This window comes from Rhincodon typus, chromosome 21 (genome assembly GCF_021869965.1).
Source record: "Rhincodon typus isolate 14 chromosome 21, sRhiTyp1.1, whole genome shotgun sequence".
In the NCBI taxonomy this organism is placed as follows: Eukaryota; Metazoa; Chordata; class Chondrichthyes; order Orectolobiformes; family Rhincodontidae; genus Rhincodon; species Rhincodon typus.
In genome coordinates, this window is record NC_063352.1 from 34,553,923 (window position 1) to 34,577,290 (window position 23,368).

Here is a 23,368-nt window from a genome sequence, read left to right on the forward strand (position 1 = left end):
CAAGCCTTGCAGTGTTTTCTCAGAGAGCAGCTAAAATCCATCCTGCGGTGTCCAGGCTAATGTTTGAGGGACATTGTGCCCAGTGAGCTCAATACATTCTACGCTCGCTTTGAACAGAAGGGCAGTGAAATGCTATCACCTGTCTGATCAGCCTTGGATACACCTGTAACCTCGGTCACTGCCGCATATGTTATCAGCCTTCTTAAGGGTGAACCCATGCAAAGCAACCAGCCCGGATGGAGTCCTGACCACACACTCAGATCCTGAGCAGGCTAGCTGGCGGAAGTGTTTGCAGACATCTTCAACCGCTCCTTAGTACGAGGACAAGTCCCCTGCTTTAAGAAGATCACCATCATCCCATGTCAAAGAAAAATCATGTAGCATGCCTCAATGATCACTGTCAGGTGGCTCTGACATCCATAATTAAGTGCTCCAAGAGGTTGGTCATAGCTCACGTCAACTCCAGCCTACCAGACTGCCTTGATCCCATCTACACTTCCCGCTGCCTTGGGAAAGCAACCAACATAGTCAAAGACCCCTCCCACCCCAGTTATACTCTCTTCCACCCTCTTCCATCAGGCAGAAGATATAAAAGTTTAATCTGTACAAACAGATTCATGAACAGCTTCTTTCCCACTGCTATAAGACTTTTGAATGGATTCCTTTAATATTAATGTTGATCTCTCTCTGCATCTTCTCAGCAGCTGTAATATTGTATCCTGCACTCTGTTCTGGCACCCTAATGCACTTGTATAGTACAATCTGCCTGTAAAGCACATAAGACAATACTTTTCACCTTATCTCGGTACACATGACAGTAATAAATTAAATCAAATCAAAATATTGACCACACTTTCTGATAAAGCAACAGTGACATAAATTGTAAACACGTCACCATGAAGCATTTGGGGATATCTGGAGAATCTGACAATATATTCTATGAAATCCAAGTTATTTTATTATTAGAAGGAAAATAGAAAACACTCGAAATATTCAAGCAAGTTCTGATAAGGGCCCTCTTGTGGCACAGTGATCGTGCCCCTACCACTGGAGCAGAAAACCCAGGTTTGAGTCCCACGTCCTCCAGAGGTATGTAATAACATTTCTGAACAGGTTCATTAGAAAAAAGGTTAAATATTTAAAACATTATTGTCCTGAAATGATAAACTGTGTTTCTCTCTCTCCACAGATGCTGACAACCATTGGAGAACTTTCAGTATTTTCTATTTTTATTTCTGATTTCCAGAGTTGAAAATGGCTTCAGAGCCTAACAATGCAAGCAATCAGAAAATATAATTAACAATAGAGTTGTTTACTGGACAAGCTTCACGGCATAAAACTTTCATAAAATACACCAAAATAAACTTTCATGCCAGCAACTGTTATATACTAGATGGCACTGTTGGCAAACAATTCAGAGTTTGAGAAGATTTGTAGCTCAGGTTGTGGATGAGGTTTCATCTCTGCACTTATAATTCTGTCCACATACTAGGACGGTCTGCTCAGGGCCTGTATGCAGTCGGTCTGAGGTGTTTTTAATCCATGGATCTATGTTTTCCATGTCATTGATGTGGGTGATTTTGGACAGTTTTTCTTGAAGGGCTATTCTTTTCTTTGTTCTGGTCTTTTGTTGTATGCTGGTGGCTTGTTCCAGTGTGGATGTCCATTCCTGGTCAGTTGCATTTGAGTACAGAGCTTTTTGATGCGCAATTTCCCTCTTGTATTTGTGGAGGTGGTTGTGGGTATCGTTGATCATAACCCTTATCATTCTGCAGCTGTCCTCCATGCCTGTGGATTGTTGATGGGTAGTTTATACTTTAAGCTTTGTGGTAGTACTTGCTTTCTGAGGCATTTGTGCAGGCAGTATGAGATAACAAGGTGTAGAGCTGGATAAACAGAGCAGGCCAAGCAGCATCAGAGGAGCAGGAAGGCTGACGTTTTGGGCCTAGACCCTTCTTCCTACTATCTCTGTGCCGGAAGTATAGCTGTTTGCAGGTCGCGCTCAGTCAGATGGCATTTGTTTCCCATCTGCCTAAGATGGCAAAGAAACAATTGCCACACTGCTGCATGAATCAAGTAGGCAGACAATCCAGGACACCAACAACATCAATAATGACACCACTATGAAACTACTAGATCTGTGCCTCACAACTCACTTCACCTTCAACAACGGCATATACAAACAAATCAACAGAACACCAACAGGATCCCCAATATCAGGATTGAATACAGAAGCAGTAATGCAAAGATTAGAATGGGCAGTGCTCCCCACTATACAACCCAAACTCTGAGTCCAAAATGTAGATGACACCTTCGTGATTATTAAACACACAAAACTCGAAGAAACCCACCGACACATAAACAACATCCTTACCGGGATAACATTCGCAAAGAAGAAGAGAACAACAACTGACTACTCCTCTTGGACATAATGGTATAACACAAAAACAACAGGGAACTCCAGACTAGCGTATATAGAAAAACCACAGATATGGACCAGATACTCAATTAGTAACCACCCCAACACCCACAAACGGAGCTGCATCAGGATACTATCTAAATGAGCCACAACACATTGCAGCAACCTGGAATTACGCAAAACAGAACAGGAGCACCTATACGGAGTCTTCAAATGGAATGGATACCCGAAAAGCACAATCCGCCGTTACCTCAAAGACAGATCACAACAGGAAGTCACAACATGACCAGACTCACTAATCACCCTACCGTACATCAAGGACATTTCAGAGACAACCACAAGAATACTCAGACCCTTAGGTATCAGAGCAGCTCACAAACCAACAACCCCCCTACAACAGCTACTGACAAACATAAAGGATCCCATACCCAAAACCAGCAAAAGCGATGTAATATACAAAATACCATGCAAGAACTGTGAGAAACACTACATAGGCCAAACTGGAAGAAAACTGACAATATGGATACACGGACACCAACTAGCCACCAAGAGACACAACCAATTCTCACTTGTATCACTACACACGGACAACGAGGGACACGAATTCGACTGGGATAACACATCCATAATCACACATGCCAAACAGAGACACGCCAGGGAATTCCTGGAGGCCTGGTATTCCAACCGGAACTCCATCAACAAACACACTGAATTAGACACTGTGTACAAACCATTGAGAAACAGAACCGAAAGTAATACTAACCACCCCAGCAAACCGAGGCATATAAATAATAAGTGGGATAGAACACTGACTCTTCATAGGTGCCCTGACGATGTTACCTAGCAGGGTGACGAAACATTTGCAACCAAACCCACTGGCTCGGCGAGCATGTCTACAACCTCAAACAATTCAGACGTTTGGACAGCCATAATGAAGTTAAAATACTCTACCAAACCTTAATGAGAAAAGGCTGGAATCTAGAGCAGGTGTTCCCATGTTGCGGTGCCTGTATACCTATGGTGCAGTTAAGCAGATGAAATTGCAAAATTGAAAAGTCTAATTCAAAAGTTCGACACTTTGGTCCTCATCTCTTTTATTATTTTTTTCATTCTCTGCTGTGATGAAAGTTGTGTGATTTAGATATAAAAATTATTTTTAGGAGTTTCGATTTGAGAATGGTGGCATGTGTGTTGGTTACTTCTGTGAAGGGTTTTTCAAACAAAAAATTGGTTAAACAGTTCGGGAACAGTGACCTGATCCAGGATGTGACAGAAAGCAGGTGACTGTGAACTCCTAGAATCTAAATGGAATAAGGTGTTTATATTGTGATTGTTTACAACACAGAGAGTAAACATTGAAGGCATTATCTTGTTTACAGTTCAAAATAATCCAAGGATTAATTTTAATTTAGAAAACCCAGAGTGAGAATGTTTGTTTAGACAGTTCAGAGGAGACTAGACTGAGGTCAATAGTGAGTATAGCTTCTCTCCTCAAAGATTGGTGTGGCACAATGGTTAGCACTGCTGCCTCCCAGCACCAAGGACCTGCGTTTGATTCGGCCTTGGGTGATTGTGTCGATTTGTGCGTTCTCCCAGTGTCTGTGTAGGTTTCTGCCAGGTGCTCTAGTTTTCTTCTACAGTTGTTCAGGTTAGGTGGATGGGCCATGTTAAACTGTCCCAAAGTGTCAAATGTGCAGATTAGGTGAATTAGCCATAGTAAATGCACAGTTACAGGGCTAGGGTAAGGGTAGGTCTGGGTGGGATGCTAGTCAGAGGGTTGGGCCAAATGGCCGCTATCTACATTTAGGGATTCTGGAATTCTAAAAATCTCTCCCGGGGAAGAGTTTTTCTCAGAGCAGTTAGGTGAATAATTTACCTCAGCAGGAAAATTTAGTTTATGCAACTTCCGACCAAGTACTTAACACCACATCCACAATTGTTGACTTCTTTCACTGCTGATACACAGTAGCAGCAGTGTGTACCACCTACAAGGTACATTGCAACAACTCACTGAGGTTCCTCCAACAGCACCTTCAAAACCCATGACCTCCGAGTCAAGGGCAGCTGATGCTTGGGAACGTGCCACCTGCAAGTTCCCCTCTAAGCCATAAATCATCATGACTTGGCTCCATACTCAGCATTTCTTCACTGCTGCTGAGTCAAAATCCTAGCACTACCACCTTCTCAAGGGCAATTAGGGATGGACAATTAATGTTCACCTCATCAGCAAAGCCCAGACCCCGCGAAAGAATAAATTGAAAATAAATTCTGGCTGAATACCTACATTTGACCTTCCCTGAATGTGAGGTCATCCAATACACTACAGACCATTTCTAAACTCACAACAAGTTCCATTTCTCTGTCACCCATGTAGGTCACCTCACTGACCTACATCGACTCCCGGACAAACAAAGCTTTCATTCTAAAATTCTCCTCTTTTCCAAATCTCTCCGTGGTCTTGACCCTCCCTATATCTGTAATATCCTCCAACCCTCCAACCCCAACCAAATATCGCCAGGTTTCTAATTCAAATCTCTTACCCAACTTTCATCACTCCCCCAAGGATAGCAATGCCTTCAGTGCTTCAGCCCTAAGATCTGGAATACCCTCCCTGCATCTCTGAGCATCATTATCATGCTTCCCTCTTTGAAGACACTCCATAAAACCTAACTCTTAGATTAAGCTTTTGGTCTTGTAACCATATTTGATTCATGTGGCTTAAAGTTGTGATTGGTTTAGAACATCACTCAACCATCTTTGATGTTTCATTATGGAGAGATTTTGTTGTTGTTTTACTTGACGCTGCAATGAGTTTTAAGCAATGATTCATGAAGTTTGTATCAGTCTGACTAAGTGGCTAGGAAGTGGATTGAAATCAACTGTGGAAGAGCATGAGTTAATATGCCATCTCAGATTTGTTAAAGGCAAATCATGCTGACTAGCTGATTGAATGTTTTGATGAATTAAAAATGAGAATTGAAGGAGATATTGAAGTAGATGTTTTATGTAAATACATATGTCTATATCTTGGACAGGCAATCCAGTAAGCAGTTTTGTATTACAAGCTCCGGTTTCCTCCCATGGTCCAAAGATGAGCAGGGTAGGTGGGTTGGCCATGCTAAATTACCCCGTAGTGTTCAGGGATGTGTAGATTAGGTGGGTTATAGGGTGATGGGTCTGGGTGGGATGGTCCAAGGGTCGGTGTGGACGTGTTGGGCCGAAGGGCCTGTTTCCACACTGTAGGGATTCTATGATTCTATGATCCCAGGCTAAATTTCTATTCTTCACTCCCGATGACTTCAGTCACTCAAGCAACCTCATCAATCACATTAATTGTGAGTAGTACTGTCTAACTATTGTTAAAAGCTGTACATAGATGAGTATTGTAATTTGTACATTTTGTACAGTAATTAAAGGGGTTAAAGCCAGTTGGCTGGCAGGGGAATGTCGGCAAGTGTTAGATCTGGATGGACAGTATCGAATTAAGTGAAATTTGGGAACGTTTGATTTAGAGGCTGAGATTCCTAAATCCCAGTCATGCAAAATGGACAAATTGTAAATCAACAGTTCATTTTACATTTGCATTTAGATTTTTTTTTACTTACAATTGAACATGGTGCAAAATGGGTTGCCAATTCACTACCAGCTAATTTTGCACTACTGGTCTTGACTAATTTCAACTTCAAGCATGAAGTTGTGGAAACAAATCTCTCCAGTTCAGTCTCATTTTGGTTCAGTTGGTAACATTCTTAATCTAACTTTCTATTGCTAGAAGCAATGTCCTACAGATGAAAAATTTAAACCAAGCTCCAAACGGACTTCAAAAATATCACGGCAAAAAATGAAGAGCTGAATGTTCTCTTGTGTCCTGGCCAACATTCTTTCCTCATGCAATCTGCAAATCATGTGTCATGCAACATTTATGCTGACATTTATTGACCTAAAAATTGTGATTCTTAAAATTTTACACAACCGTATTGAGCTACAATCTTGACTCAAATGTAAACCTCAGAAAAAAAAACTTATAGCTCGATTTCCTATGGATTCCATTTGAAAACCCCAGGAATTATCATTGGATACCCAAAAAACATTTGGAATTTCATGCTGGTAAATTGGATTCAAAATAATTTGATGAATTTAAAAGATTTCAGGTTTATTTGTGAAGTGAATCTAAAGCTAAAGAGCTGATTTTATGTTTCTACATAATATCAAACCAAAGGGCACAGGCCAGTTATTCTCCCAGTAAAGTACCAAAAGCCCTAGAGGTATGAATTGCTGCAATATAGAATCTCTATTAATAACTCAAAGAAATGAAAAATAAGGAAGGCTTTCTTCTAGAAAACAGATACACATGAAAACATAAATCCTGCTCTGCAGAAGGAATGTTTCTTTTAGCGATAACTAGTGTGTGTTTTTATTCAGATATTTACATAATATTATTGCTTTCCTGTAAACTTCATTGTTGGATAACTCATTTTACTGATGATTTTGCTGGCTTTTAGCATGCATAGCTACTATTCTGAGATCTCAGTGTGGAAACAGGATCCATAAATATTTTGTAAATAAATGCTTGATACAGTGAGTAGATGTCAGAAACTGTGAAATGAGGGCAATTGGCCTGTATGCTGTATACTTACTCCACTACAGCTTTGCAATTTTCTTCAGCCCTACATCCTACAAGACAGTTTCTACATTTCCAAGTCTACCCTGTTGTGGTAAGCGTTTTGCGTAGCACACAATATTGCCTTTACTTCACAGCCATCACATTATAAATTGACCCTTGTACTTTACTGCATTTCTCCACCACTCAGTATTTACCCCTTTGACTGTTCCTTCCATCACATGAAATATGTCAGTCCTTTAGTCCACAGGCTTTGAAAGAGGTACCCAATTGGCCCTATTCTCCTGTTCTTTCCTCCTTGGCCTTGGAACCTTTCTTAAGTATTAATCCCGTTCTGTTTTGAGTTATTCGTGAACCTGCTTCCACCGTTCTTTCAAGCAACAAATTTCATATCATGAACAATACACTGAGTAATAAAAGTTTACTTTCATCTTCCCTTCAGGTTCCTTGCCAATTATCTGAACTCTGGGTCCTTCGCTTGCTGATTATTCTCCTTACTTGCTCTGTTAGGTTTAATTTTATTTAATCTTTAAAAGATTTGTTTACTCCTGCCCTGCTTCCTGTCCACTACATCTCTGTAAAGTACTTAATGTTACACATAAAGCACTATTTTAATTTAAAATGTTGCAGTTCACAAACTTCCCTGCTTCCCAATCTGAATATTTGACTGGTGAATTCAAAGAAAAAATAAGTAAATTCGAAAAGATAACAGAAATTTAACAACTCAAAAATCAAAATAATTCATTAGCTGATGCATCAACTTCACAATTTTTTTTTGTGAATCTGCCAAATCCAACAGTCTGTACTAATGAAAGAACAATACATAACGATGGGCTTTCATTCAGTCATCCAGAGCATCCATCGCAGTAAAGTACAATAGAAGAAGCTCTCATATGTCTGGTCCCAATACCCAGGAAAGTACAAGAAATATTGCTTTTCATTTTCAGACAACATAAAGACTTCAAGGTGCAGTCATGTTACCAAATATGGGAGGAATACAAAGTAACTTAATTAAGGTTATCAGAGTACTCTAGCAAAGATGGAAAATGCTGAATTTATTCTTACCCCAAAAAACAGTTTCTTCATTGTAAACACTGACTACAGATTCAAACCAGCAAAATGAGACATATCTTTGCATGTCTCTTCCTTCTCCTTGAATCTTTGAAGATGGGGAATAAGTGAGACTGTGGCTGAATCCAAATGCAATGAAAATAGAGGCAGAGCAGTTAAGTGCCTCATATTTCTGTGGTACTGGAGCAGTGATCAGTGTCCTTCCTCCAAAATTAAAAGACCACTTTTATTTATGAGGTAAAGAACTTTTTGAAACTATACACGGAGGCACTAACAGCTTTATTATCTACCACAGGCTAATTGTCTCCTAATGACATTGTCAAACCTGGTAATTAGTAAGAAGATATGCTAGATCTGCTACTATCCAATGTCACAGGTGATACTATAATTTTTTTTTATTCATGAGGAGTACAACATGTATCGTTTTCTTTTATTAAACTGACAGTGCCGTGGGTGCAGATCTTTATTGCTTTGAAAGCAATGTGCTATTCTAAGCTCTGGTGAGAAGAAAAAACCTGGATTTACTTGAGAGTGGGCATAACCAAGCCACAAAGCTACAAGAAGAAATACTTCACATTCAAGTCCCCTATGTTGGCATCAGATACAGCTCAGATTACACTCACTGCATTATCCTATCAATTTATCCCACAACAGGTTCCTCTGTTTAGAAATTGGGTGGAATTTTATAGCATGCCATCAACAGGTTTTCAGGCATTCAGGCAAAGGAAGCCTTTAAAAATCCTTAGGTGGCTATCCCAGCTTCCTCCTGAAATAAGTGTGGAAACTAACCTCCAACTATTAACACTCCTCGGGCGGTGGTGTGGAAAACTCAACCGCCCATAAATTCTGGCCAGACTAAATCTCCCTCTACACTGTACCCATGTAGTGCTCAACCTCAGAAGAGTATCCAACCCATTGCATCAGCATGACCTTTGTCTATTTCTCACAGTAGACTACAGTAGTCTTTCTGAGTAAAATTATTAGATGTCAGAGGCCTAACTAAAAGGTTCATATGAGAAGGATCTAACACTCAAGGTTGTAATTTAAGTTAGATGGAACATTACAATGTATCACTCACTCACAGCATAGAAGAACAAATTACAATCCCCACAGACAAATCCCACAGTCTGTGATGTAGATACATCCCTCACACATACAGTATCTAAACAGTGATATACCCTTAACATTTGGAATATCATAATTAATGAGAGATTGATGCATTCTTCATGCATACATTACTGCAGCAAGGAGGAGGTGATGTGTCCCATTGTTTCTGAAAGAACATTAAGAACATCACTTTTGAGCATAACCTGACACTTCTTCTGAATTAATAGGGAACATGCAAAGTTCCATCCTAGCTCAGGATATCATTCGTTCATCTATCTGAAAAAAATCAAAAGCGCCTGTAGTACAAGTATATAACTGCACGTTAAGTTAACTGATTATGTTCCAATGTAGCAATATTCATTGAACAACGCACAAGTTACAGATTTTTTTGGTCATTCAGAATTGTTTCAGTTTTAAGGTGTTTTACGCAAAGTGAGTTAGACAGATATAATAGAAGGCACCAAACACACAATAAGGGAATTGGCATTGCAGAAGTAGAGAACATTATTGTTATAGGAAGGACCAATGACTTGCGGGTTAATTCCTTTGTGGCAGCACAGTGTGGAGCTGGAGGAACACAGCAGTTCAGGCAGCATCAGAGGAGCAGGAAAGTTGACGTTTCAGTTGGAACCCTTCTTCAGAAATGGGGAGGGGGAAGGGAGATAAGAAATAAATAGAGACAAGAGGGGTGGGGCTGGGGCAAGGTAGGTGGGATGATGATAGGTGAATGCAGTAGGGAGTGGTGGGTATTGGTCAGGGGAATGGGTGGGGTGGATAGGTAGGAGGGAAGATGGACAGGTTGTGTCAGGTCAAGGAGGTGAGGATGAGAGGAATGTTTGGATGTGGGATGAGGCTGGGGGTGGGAGATTTTAAAACTGGTGAATTCTATGTTAAGGCCATCACGCTGTAGGCTCCCGAGGTGGAATATGAGGTGCTGCTCCTCCAGATTATCACCAAACCCCACATGAAAAATTCAGATTCTTCCCTAATGCATAATATTCACAACTCAGTATGCAATACTGCTGTACCATACTGTACTGCTCAGTGAATGAACAAAATATTATGTAACTCAAAAAGTGAGGCATAGGTTAGAATCAAGCCCCTAAATACTTCAAAATATGGTTTAGAAATGTGACAAATGAATATCTTATAGTCCCAACACAACCTCTAAATTTGATGGTTCCAACAATACTATAAATTCAAAAAGTCACATGTGAACTGAATTGCAACAAACGCTGATCACTTCTTCAGTATTATGCAATCTTGATTTCTCGAAGAAAAGAAAAACATAGATTTCTCATTAGCAAACACACATACTGCAACTTTCAATTGTGTACCATATTCCAATCACCAGTAATGGCATTTCACCATTTCCTTTCTTTCTGTACACATACTTTGACTCAAACACTCCATGCAATGTTTACTACTTCTCTTTCCAATCTTGCTGTATATTACCAGGCACTTGTCTCTGCAGATTACTCCTTTCAGCTGGCTTTCATCCATAACTTTTCATCTCTTTTTATACAACGTGTAATGTGAAGTTTCTTTAACTAACAGCAATAAATCAAAAGTAATTTCACTCACAAATTTTCTTCTGAGATTGACCTTCACTTTCTCCATTTTGCTCTCTGAAGAATCCTGTGAATACTCCAACCAGCCAAGATGCTCATCCACTGAAATACTCTTCTTCATATAGACCGATCTGGATCTGAAGTATGTGAAGGGTGAATCATTGACTTCAGTTCCCAAATTCCATGGGGTGCTCGTATCTTCAGGGATTTCATCCCCATCATCCTCCCTTCTCCAGGTTTTCTCTAATGAGATAATCAATTAAAAAGTCATCAGTGCAACTTCACAGAAACGGGAAAAATGTATTATTTATAACAGCTACTCAGTAAATTGTCTTTTACTATGAGGCAGAACTGCAAAGAATGACTGGTTCATCCAGATAAATTTATTATCTCCCGTACATTGCAAAATGCCACAGGTCTAGAAGTCTTAAATAAAACAAAAAATTCTGCTTGAATATTCATTCCTTCTACCACTGGTACACAGTGGCAGAGCAGTTAGTAATCAGTGATATCATGCAACACTGTCATCTGTTAGTTCCCTTCCAAGCCATACATTATCCAACTTGGATTCTTTGCCAGATGCAGCTAGATTTTTTACACAATCATTCTGTCACATTCAAACTTGCAGTGAATTAATTGAATGAGTCTAGTTGCCACAATATTAGATTCAGTAATAAGCCAAATATAGTTAAGAGCATAATGCTGCATGAATATTTATCTCATGGTGACCAGATCTCGGAACCAAGAAATATAAAGAACAGGTTGGAAAGTAGAGGTAGAATTTCTGCCATGATCATAATGGAAAGTGGAACAGGTTCAGAGACCACATGGTCTACTCTTGCTCCATTTCTTATCTTATCAAGTGCATTACACTCAGTTCTCATTACCCATTGATTTGCTATCCGCATATCCAAGTTTGCGCAAAATCAGCCCCGGATCGCATTCTTTTCCCCCATAGTCTCGTCCAGTCTACCATGGTAAACATCATGCAGTCCTTCATGTAACATACGACAGGTGTTACAAGAGAGGTAACTTTTTTTTATATTCACTAGTGTGACATGGGCCTGAGAAGGTGGTAGTAAGCTGCCTTCTTGAATTGCTGCAGTCCACATGCTGTAGATTGCTCCACAATGCTCTTAGGGAGGAAATTTGATTTTGTCAGCTAGAAACCCCATTGACTGTGAGCATTCATCAAATTCCATCTTCTGTTTTTCACAGCATTGGCCAATAAAGGTGTTTTCTTTCTCCCATTTTATGTATCATATCTGCAGAGTCGCATTGTCTTTTGTGCTGTATTTGTATTTGTTTTGGGATTCACAGGACATATAGCTCTAATTCCAATTGTGGCTTAGTTGTTAACCAGTTTTGTCATTTGTATTTAGAAATGAGGTTTTTTTAGATAAGTTCTAAGTTAATTCGAATTAATTAAAGAAACCTAGTGAAAGTCTCTTTTATTCTGAAACGTAGAAATATATAAGATAGGAGCAGGAGGAGGCCATTCGGCCCTTCAAGCCTGCTCCACCATTCATCACATTCATGGCTGATCATCTAATTCAATAGCCTAATCCTGCTTTCTCCCCATAACCCTTGGTCCCATTTCCCCCAAGTGCTATATCTCGCTGCCTTTTGAATACATTCAATGTTTTGGCATCAACTACTTCCTGTGGTAATGAATTCCACAGGCTCACCACTCTTTGGATGAAGAAATGTCTCCTCATCTCCATCCTAAATGGTCTATCCCGAATCCTCAGACTGTGGCCCCTGGTTCTGGACACACCCACCATCGGGAACATCCTCTCTGCATCTACCCTGTCTCGTTCTGTTAGAATTTTATAAGTCTCTATGAGATTCACCCCTCATTCGTCTGAACTCCAGCGAAAACAATGCTAACCTAGTCAATCTCTCCTCATACGTTAGTCCCGCTATCCCCAGAATCAGCCTGGTAAACCTTCGCTGCACTCCCTCCAGAGCAAGAGCATCCTTCCTCAGAAAAGGAGACCAAAACTGCACATTGAAGAACAGTATCACAAGGGATACAATTGGCCAGTCTGGTAATTAAATCAAAAAATATTTCTATTGATGGTTCAACTCATGGAATAAAATGTGATTACTAGTACATTCCTATTTTAGTTGAACTAAACCTGGACGTTAATAGTCAAATACAACCAAGACCGTCTGAACATCAGCATTTGTAATTTTTATGTCTTTTTAAAAATATTCTGCTTTTCCTTTTACACTTGCATTATATTCTATTTACCATCTTGTTGCCCACTTTACACTTTATCACTTTACAACCATTTTGTGTTATTCTCATAGCTTGCATTCCCACCTAGCTCTGTATCATTAGCAAACTTAGATACAATAGGTATTTTCTAATCAACCTGATCAAAGATGATATTATACACCTCTGTGAAAGGTGGGACTTGAACCCGGACCTCTTGGCTCAGAAGTAGGTAGGTCCAGAGTCCGTGGCCTGGGCAGTTGGGGGTGGTGAGGGGTGCAGGAAGAGCTCGTGGTGCAAGGCATGGTTAAGAATGATGCAGACCGGGGATGGGAGTGATGGGCAGTGGTGGGGTGACCGGATAAGGAGAGTGTCATAGGCCAAGACACGGGTGATGGGGCAGGGGACAGGGGGAGGTCATCAGAGAAGGGAGGGTTGGGGCTTCCCTGGTTCCATGTCGTCAACTCCTCTCACATCTTCAAGCCCTCCCCACACACACTCTCTCTCTCTCCCCATATCCTCACTTCCCTGCACCCCCCTCGTCCTCACTTCCCCATTCTCCCTCATGCTCATTCCCCGCCTCTACACCCACACTCCACACCTTTGAACTCCATTTCAAAATAATTTCTTCTATGCACATGTGCTGTGCTGCCTTTTGCAATGACTTTGCATGTAAATTTTACATGATGACGTAATGGGTCTGAGATCGTGGACGTGCACAAATTGATGCACATGCATAGTGGCAAGTGTCAGCAGATACTACAGCCTTGGTTCAGAAAGGGACAAAGGAGCTGAATTCTAAAGGTGAAACAAGACAATTGAGGTGCCAGCACTGCCCTAAAAAGGAACTTCACCAGTTTAACCCTCCCAACGTCAAAATGACCGACTTATCTTCTTTTCCATTAATCAATCCAACATCCATGCTTATATGTCACCAAGTCCACAAGCCCTTATCTTGCAGATTTAAAATGTCACCTCTTCTTTACACTTACAAAACCTTTAGTTCTATCAGGACAGTGGCTTGAGAGGAATTCAGGGATTTACATATACATATTAATCAATTAACAGCTTCTAACTGATTAAAGATTTACCAGCATCTTAAGATCTGTTTAGTACATCCTCATCAGTGGTGTAACACCTTGATCTTTTACTTATAAGTTCTGTGTCTGATATTATCTCTGTCGCTAACACCTGAAGGAGGAGTGAGGCTTCAAAAGCTTGTGTTTTCAAATAAACCTGTTGGACTATAACCTGGTATCATGTGATTTCTGACCTTGTCCACCCCAGTCCAATGCCGGCACCTCCACATCAAACCCTTTGTATGACACAATTTTGGAAGTCCGAGTCTACTGTGCCCTTTTACCTACTGTACTAGTCACATCTTCAAAACTTTCTCATATTTGTCAATTCCAATTTCCTATTTGTAAAACCATATTAACTTTGATTGAGCATACTATGATTTTCCCAATTTATGGTTAACACTTCCTTAATAATAGATTCTAGAAATTTCCTGACATCAGATATCACGTTATATAACCTGTGGTTTCCAGTTTTCTCTCGTCCTCAGATTCTGAATGACCATGTTACATTTGCAAAAAACAGCAAAAACAGACAAATAGGGAGAGCTATAAAAATGTGTAATGGATATTAAAATCAATAGCAAAATATTTCAACACATTACGAAGAAGACGGTGAAAAGGGAACAATATTAAAACTGATAGCTGTAATATTGTCAATGAAAATAATGAAATGCCAACATGTTGAATAAACATTTTTGTATCAATATTTACAATGGAGGGGTCTGGATGCCAGACATTCCAAGGAAATTAATATTGAATCAGGTTCAGGGACTTGCCCAAAGTAATATAACATTAAAATAATTGCACTTAAGAGTGACAACTCGTCAGAACGAGATGTCTCAAATACTCTGGCATCTAATGTTACTCTCAGGAGACTCCTAGCTCCCTTTCATCTTGAACATATTTGCAATGGCCCTGACATCGAAGTACAATTCTGATTGTGTTACCAGAACAATAAATAGAAATGCTGATTATTAATTGTTAATTATTCTCAGGCCTTAATGTGAATTTTCTTCTGTTCGTTAATATCTTTTTCTATTATGGAATATGGGTGTCACTGACAAAACTGAATTTGTTATCCAACCTAGTTGCCCTTGAACTGGGCCATTTGTAAGGGCAGTTAAGAGTTAACTACACCACTGTGGCTCTATAGTTGCACATAGGCCAGACCACACAAGGATGGCAGGTTTCCTTCCCTATAGGATGTTAGTGAATCCAATGGGTTTTGATGACAATCAACAAAGGTTACATGGTTGCCACTCTTTAATTTCAGGTTTTTAAAATAAGATTTAAATTTCACAATTTGCCCTAGTGGGATTTGACCCCATGCCCTCAGAACATGAGCCCAATTCTCTATGAGTCCAACTACATTACCACAACACTACTATCTTCCCTACAGAAACTGACAGAGTTAGGGTTGCCAGCTGTGGTTAAATCTATTCATGGATGTTTTATTACATCACTTGCCCTCATACTCCAGCCATTAGTCAGCCAGTGCATCCATTTTTTCTGAAGATTAGCCTCATACACCAATGGATAAGCAAACCAACTCATTAACTCAACTAGATAATTCTTGACTATCAACCAAGCAGCTATTTTTTTCTTATTTTCAGTTATGTTTGTATCAGTAAAGAATTTTTTTTTTAAAAATTACAATGGAATTAATCTTTCTTTAAGGTCTTTGTGATTTTTCTCTTGGGTTGCAATGTGACCTGCAGTGCAGTCCTGGAAGATTGGCAATGTTACGTAGAGCTCATTTTGCGTTCATTTATCCATGGGCTGATTTTATGGAGGCTAAGTGGGGTGGTGCAAAGGGACAGAGGAATATTTCCGAAATTGCCCACAGCTCACAGGGCACCTTCAACTCTGAATGAAGAGTCACCCCCTTGACCACCTGTTCATGCCAATCACATTACACCACAGACAACACAGAATCTAGCTTACTATATTGAAAGGCTCCATTACCTAAGAAAATGCAAAAGTCAATTTTATAAACCCCAGAAAGGATACCTCAGGAAAGCAATGGTATGCATGATCTAATTTCTCTATCATTAATAAGTGAATCATGGTGGCTCAGTGGTTAGCACTGCTGCCTCACAGCACAAGGGACCTGGGTTCAATTCCAGCCTCAGGTGACTGTGTGGAGTTTGCACATTTCCCCCATGTCTGCATGGATTTCCTTCAAGTACTCGGTTTCCTCCCACAGTCCAAAGATGTGAAGGTTAAATGGATTGGTCATGCTAAATTTCATACAGATGTGCAGACTAGGTAGGTTAGCCATGGGAAATGCAGGGTTACAGGAATACAGTCAGGGCAAGGTCTGGGGGGTTGCTGTTCAGAGGGTCGGTGTGGATGCGATGGACTGAGTGGCCTGCTTCCACACTGTAGGGATTCTATGAGGGCATACAAGACCATGGAATTGCCATTGCAAAGAGGGGCAGGGAATGATCAAAGAGGGGGAAAGAAGAGTCAGAAAACAAGAGCAGAAAGGATGAAACAAGAAATTAGTTCATAGACAGCAAAGGACAGTCTGAAGGAAGACAAAGTGCAAAGACAAACATTACCATTCAGCAGCAGCAGGAGAGGTAAAAGTCTTATTTATGTAAATTTATAAATATTTCCATAGAAGACAACTGTTTCAGCCCTCCTGACGAGCTGATGGACAATACTACAGGTGTGAATATCGACCTACATTATGTTAACAAGGATATGCTAAAATTGGCCTCAATGCCACTGGACTAAGTGGGGTGGGGGAAGTTTTAATCAGCCAAGGTATCTACACTGATCACATTCACTACCTGGAAAACATATCTATGAACGTCAATGGAGGTCAGGATCTGATCTGACCGTGGTGTTCCCTCATAGTCAAGTAGGCTGCCAAACTGTATGGTCATGACAAGTATGAAAATAGACATTTGAATATCATGGGATCTCAAGCACCAGTTGGCCAACTCCCAGAAAAAGATAACTTATTTAGGAAATGAAGGAATAAAGTATTTTCTAGAGCTGTATGTGATTATCAGAACACAAGTACTAGGTTATAAATAGATCTGTCAGAATTTGAAATAGAAGAACAATAATCTTAAACAAGAGACAACAAGGTGCAGGGCTGGATGAACACAGCAGGCCAAGCAGCATCATAGGAGCAGAGAGGCTGACGTTTCGGGCCTAGACCCTTCATCAGAAAAGGGGGAGGGGAAGGGGGTTTTGAAATAAACAATAATCTTAAGTAGCTTTTTAACAGAGCATCCTTTCCATGTTAGATGAAGATGCCTAAAGACACCGTTATGAAGGCTTGTGATAATGTTATTGGGTTAAAACATGAACAGATCCATGTATAGTTTTAAGTTTAATCTGTACTTCTATATTGGGAGAGTTAAGGAGGGAAGGGTTTATTTTCAGTTTCTAGTTTGGAGAGTGGTGTGAGATACCTAGAAGTGTGTTTATATTCACTTAAATGAGGTTTTTAAAACATTGTTAAAGTGAATATTTCAATTTTCTTTTGAAAAAGTAGAAGAGAAAAAAGGGCTGTTGAGTAGCAACAAAGAATCTGATGACATACGCAGATAGAAACAGGGACCAGTTCTTTTAAAAAGAAAATTGGAACAATCCAAGAAGTTTCTTTCAGTAAGTACGCAGTTTTCTTTCAGACTGAGGAGTAGGTCATTCAAGAACAAAAATACAATAAGAGCAGCAGTGCAGTTTAACTCATTGCAGGATAGTGAAGGCTAGAAAAAAGGTGTCCTGAAAGCCTTAACGTCATTCACAGAAAGCTCCAGAACAGAGTGCTGTGGAAAAGGACCTTAAGTAACCCATGGTAAGAAAAGCTCATTTAAGGGTCATTAGTAACATTAATAGTAAAAAGTAAATGCTTAAGTTTGCCAGAAAGAAACTGAGCTCAACTTTAAAGAAGAAACTTTAAAGTCGAAATAGATTGACATTTCACAAGGCTTGAGTATCTGAAAAATTATTGTTCAGGATCAAAAGGTTGAATCTTTATTTCTAATATTTGTAATAAGACTGTTCCAACTAGTTCTTATATAATACAAGATAAGTTATTGATTATTTCTCCTTTTGTATGTAATGAACTTTGATATTCTTTCGTATAGAGCATATATTTCTTAAAAGTATATTGGCAGCCCCTCGTTAATAGGGTCATTGATTAACCATGACCGGAACTAAACAGCAAAATTAAAAAAACTTATAGTTTATCAAGCCAGGATTCATTTTGGGATCTGACTTGCTGAGCATTAGCATCAGCTGGGATAAAGCCAATATTTATTCATAAAGTAAAAGAATTCCTGCCTCTATCTTAGCATGACAACTTTTTGATGGAAATCTGCAATGTTAAAACAATAAGTGAAGTAGTGATCTTTTATAGTTGACTCAGGGAGTCAGAGTTGTTGCAACAAAAGCACTTCTGTCTGGATGATGTGTTCCAGAACTAAGGATAGTTGGCAGAGACTCAAATTTCCTTTCATCACATGGCTGACCAAGAATCTCTTTTGCTCTTACAGTCTACCATTGACGTGCGTTTGAAGGATTTGCAAGTTGATACTTGCTTGGTTATGTTATGAACACACTTCCCCTGAACATCACTTGCTGGGGTGCAACTCAAACCTATAGTTTCTGGTTCAGAGGCAAGGACACCGTCCTTATACCATAAGACCATCACATTACTAATGTAGCTTTTAACTAACAAATTATTCCAAATGCCATATGAAGAAGATTAGTGAACAAGTGAAAGGCGAGGAAAATCTTTATGACTGGTGTGAAATTCTCTCCACTTACAGTGATCTGAATACAATCACTTGTGTGCAGGAATACGTGCTTGTCAAAAGAGGGAACAGGATTTCAAATGTTTTGGATTTTAATGAGATTTTTTGACTGTCAATTTCACTGTAAAGCTTGCTGAATGAAAACTGTAATACAAGATAAAGTTAAAAAAAAATGAATTATCTAAATTGGTGTATCTTCATGACAGGTTAAAATGAGTGCACACCGCATTTCAAGTGACAGGGAGATCATTCAACTGGACATGCTCAGTCAGCTACAGAACGAGAACCAATAAGTCAAATTAAATTTAAAGAGGGAATCATGACTTCAGGCATTTGTTTCTGTGACATATATATTTTTGTCATGTTGTTATTCCGCTACTGTTATTCTGTTCAGCAAAACTGCGTCACCAACTGTTGATAAAAGTTAAGAAGGGAAAACATTCACACTTAAAGAACTCATGTTCATATAATACTTCTCACAACCACAGAACATCTCAAAACTTTTGTAAATCAATGAGATATTTCAGAATTATCATCATTGTTGTGGCATAGGAAATTATGGCGAGATCCCATAAACAGCAATGCACTTACGAACAGATAGTATGTTTTTGTGACATTGATGGGAAGTCAAATGTTGACCAAGACGTTAGGGAAAAACACCTGGTCCTCTCCAAAACAGTGTCATGTGATCTTACACATTCACCTGAAAGGGCAGATACAACCTCTGTTTAACACTGCATCTGTAAGATAGCCACTCTGACAATGTAGCACTCAGACTGGGATGTCAGTCGTGGATTTTGTGCTCAAATACTCGAGCAGAACTTGAACGACATATGTCTCCTTCTCACCGTATTGTACAATAGACGGAATCGTGACAGTGTAGAGGGCAGAGATGGATGTTGTCCATGTTTTAGACACTTTGACCAGTTAATGTATTAAAAAATACTTTACCCAAGTCTTTTGTCAGTGAGGTGCACAAAAGGACACAGAATTCGGTTTGTGGTTAAACCCTTATTAACAAAATATTCGTTATTAAAAATACTATGTGAACATTCCCTAAATTCCCTCAATATTTACTCTCTTTCTCGCTCTATCCATCTGAGAATGGATTGTTGCTTTTAATATCCTTTTATTGAGCTGGATCATTGGAATCACCTTCCTCTCCAATATACACTGGGTTCTCTTCCACAAAGGTGGGGCTCACAGGCCCGGGTGGATCTTCTGTGTCTTCTTAGGTCGCCGCACAGTCTTCTACTATGAGTCTTGTTGTAAAACCTCCCTGTGACTCTTCACTGAGTCTTCACTGAGCCTTCTGAGCAGTTGGCATCCTGGTGTGTATTCTTATCTTTCCTTGCACTGGACTTTCTAGAATATTCTGTGGTGTTTGGCCAATGGGTCTTCAGCTGGGTTCAAATCCATCCAATGGGTCACGCTAACTCCCTTCATTATTGTACTGCCAAGAGGTGTAAAGTGCAGATACTCTGGCAATCAAGATGCCAGAATATCTGATCGACATTTCTCCAATACACAACCCTCAGGCTGGTTGTAACTGGTTCCCCTTGAACCTTTGTAACCTAGAGATAACAAGGTGTAGAGCTGGATGAATACAGCAGGCCAAGCAGCATCAGAGGAGCAGGAAAGCTGACGTTTCGGGCCTAGTCCTTCTTCAGAAAATGCACCCTCTTTGTTCCTGGTTTCCACTCTCTTCTGTATCTGATAGCTGCTGGCGATGTTTAATTCTGTTTGGCCAATTTTATGTCAGGCCTGATTTCGACCGTGAATCAATTTAAAATGCCCAATTTTGGGCCTTGGTCACTTGACCACACAGGGAAGAACATCTAAAGTGTGTCAGGGAGGATTTTTCTTGATTGGTCCAGAAGTGAATCAAATAGGAAAGAGTCATTGTTAGTTCTACTTTTAGGGGATCAGGCAGAACATGTAATTCAAACGTCAGTGGGGAGACTGTAGTATAGCAGTGCATTCACTAGGCTAGTAATCCAGAGGCCCAGGCAAATGCTCTGAAGACACAGGTTCAAAAGCCACTACAGTAGTTGGTGAATTTCATATTCAATTAATAAAAAAATTGCAATTGCAAGCTAGTCTCAGATGTGGGGACGATGAAACCACCATTGAGTACTGTCAAAACCATCTGGTTCACTGATGTCCCTTAGAGAAGGAAATATGTCATTCTTACCCAGTCTGTTCTACATGACTTAAGATCCATTGCACTGTGTTGACTTTTAATTGTCATTTAAATGGCCTCAGTTTAAAGGTGATTAGGGATAGACAATAAATTATAACCTTTCCAATGACCCCCACATCCAATGAAAGGAGAGTGGGAATTGCGATCATAACAGCACAAGATTTAACTTAGTTATGCTAAAAGACCGAAGCAATTCAATAAATATAATTAATTGGGACAGCACCAATTTCCATAGAGTGGGAACAAATCAAGCCCAGGTAATGGGGAATCAGTGACTGGCATGCAAAATTTGAATTTGAAAAAAGAACAAGACTGTCCTTCAATAGCTGACAGTTCAGGTACATTTGAGGCACGCTGCTATGAGGGGGAAATTAAGTCAAATAAAGCCAGACGTCTCCAGTTGTTGAAGAAAAAGAAGAGTAAGATGAAGGAGAAAAAAACTGCATACAAGAAATGTCAGGCTGACAACCTAACTACATAACAGGCTGAATATAGAAAGTTTAGAGGGGAAGTAGAAAAAAGACACAGCAACAAGGAAGGAGTATGAGAAGAGACCAGCATGTAACACAAAAGGGAATCCAAAACTCTGCTAAAGCCTTATAAATAGTGAAAAGGTAGTAAAAAGGAAATCCAGGGAGCCAGAAGAACATTTACCCATTTAGGTAGGGGACATGATTTACTGCTATTTAAGTTACGGCTATGCAATCTTCACCAAGTAAAAAGATGCTGCCTAAGTCACAAAAATATACAGATGGCAAAAATATGAAATAACTGTTTAGGTTTGGTAATTATCAGGAAAATAGAACAGGTAGACATAACATTGAATGACAAGCTGAATGATGATAACTGAGTCTAAATTTAAAGAAACAGTAATGCATTGACAAAGGCACAACATGAGAGTGAAGGGTAAATTCAGAGTAGCAGGTAGGTAGAGTTGTTCCACAAAGATCAGTGCTAGAACAACCACATTTCATGATTTAAATTAACAATTTGATCTTTGAAGTCAAAAACACAATTTCTGAACATTCAGATGAGACCAAATTTGGGGAGATACTCGGTCAATACAAAGGAGGATTGATCTTGGAATCCATGTGGGTGGAGTTGAGAAATAAAAACGGGAAGACAACGCTGGTTGGAATAATCTATAAGCCCGTGAACAGTACTACCCAGTGAGACGGAGAATAAATCAGGAGATAAGAAGGGCATATAATGAAAGGCAGGATATAATCGTGGGTGACTTTAATCTTCATTAGATTGGGGTAGTCAGATGGCAGATGTAGTTTCCTAGAACAAAGTGTCATTGATCCAACCAAGGATCAGTTTATTTTGAATCTGGTGACATGCAATAAAGCAGGTTTAACAAATAATGTTAGACTAAAAGATTCCCCAGGAAACTGTGGCCAGAATGTGTTAGAATTCAGCATTCATTTTGAGAGAGAGAAAATTGATCAGAAACAATTGGGAAAAGCTTAAATAAGGTTAAATCCAAAGGAATGAGGGCAGAGCTTGCTAGAGTTGATAATGAAAAGGGTTTAGCAGCAAATTCGGTTGAGGAGGTAATGGCAGATGATTAAGAAAATAGTTCATGGCTCACAGCAAAGATATATCCCAGTGCAGAAAGCATTCTAGGAAGGAGATAAACCCCAACCATGGTTAACCACAGAAGTTAAGGATAGCATCAAATTGAAAGAAAAAAACATATGATGCAGCAAAAATTAGTGGGCAAGCAAGAGGTTGGGGAAAGTTTTAAAACCATACAGAAGATGACCAAAAAAACTATTAAAGAGGAAGAAAATAAATTATGGGAGTGAACTTGTAATGTCAAGATGAACAGCAAGAGATCCTTTAAATATATAAAAAGGAAGAGAGAGGCCAAAGTGAACACAGTCCCCTTAGTGAATGAGGCTAGGGAAATAATAGTTGGGAACAAGGAAATGGCAAAGAAGTTGAATAAATTCTTTGTATGGCTTGCACAGCAGAACATACTAACAGAATTCCAAAATTACTAAATAATCAAGGGCAAAAAGAGGAGCGGAAATAAAGGCAATGACTATATCTAGAGAAAAAGTGCTAGGAAATCTAATGGATCTAAGTTTCCTGGACCTGATAGGATGCATCCTATGTCTAATGTCTTCAGGTTAAACATGGCCAAGAAAACCTCGAGCTGATTACCACATACCATCCTCCTTTGGCTGATGAATCAGTACTACTCCATGTTGAACAACACTTGGAGCAAGCACTGAGGGCGACAAGGGTGCAAAATGTACTCTGGGTGTGGAATTTCAATGTCCACCACCA

The 23,368-nt window shown here is 39.6% G+C and overlaps 1 protein-coding gene across 2 annotated transcripts in view; it reads right to left on the reverse strand.

Annotated features, from left to right (window-relative positions):
- LOC109930588 (ankyrin repeat and fibronectin type-III domain-containing protein 1-like) overlaps positions 1 to 23,368 on the reverse strand; it is a 745,821-nt gene that overhangs the window by 554,604 nt on the left and 167,849 nt on the right. For both annotated transcript variants that reach the window (XM_048609794.1, XM_048609793.1), the window contains exon 4: positions 10,803 to 11,032. In XM_048609794.1, the coding sequence (XP_048465751.1) occupies positions 10,803 to 11,032 (230 nt within the window). The remainder of the gene's footprint in view (positions 1 to 10,802; positions 11,033 to 23,368) is intronic.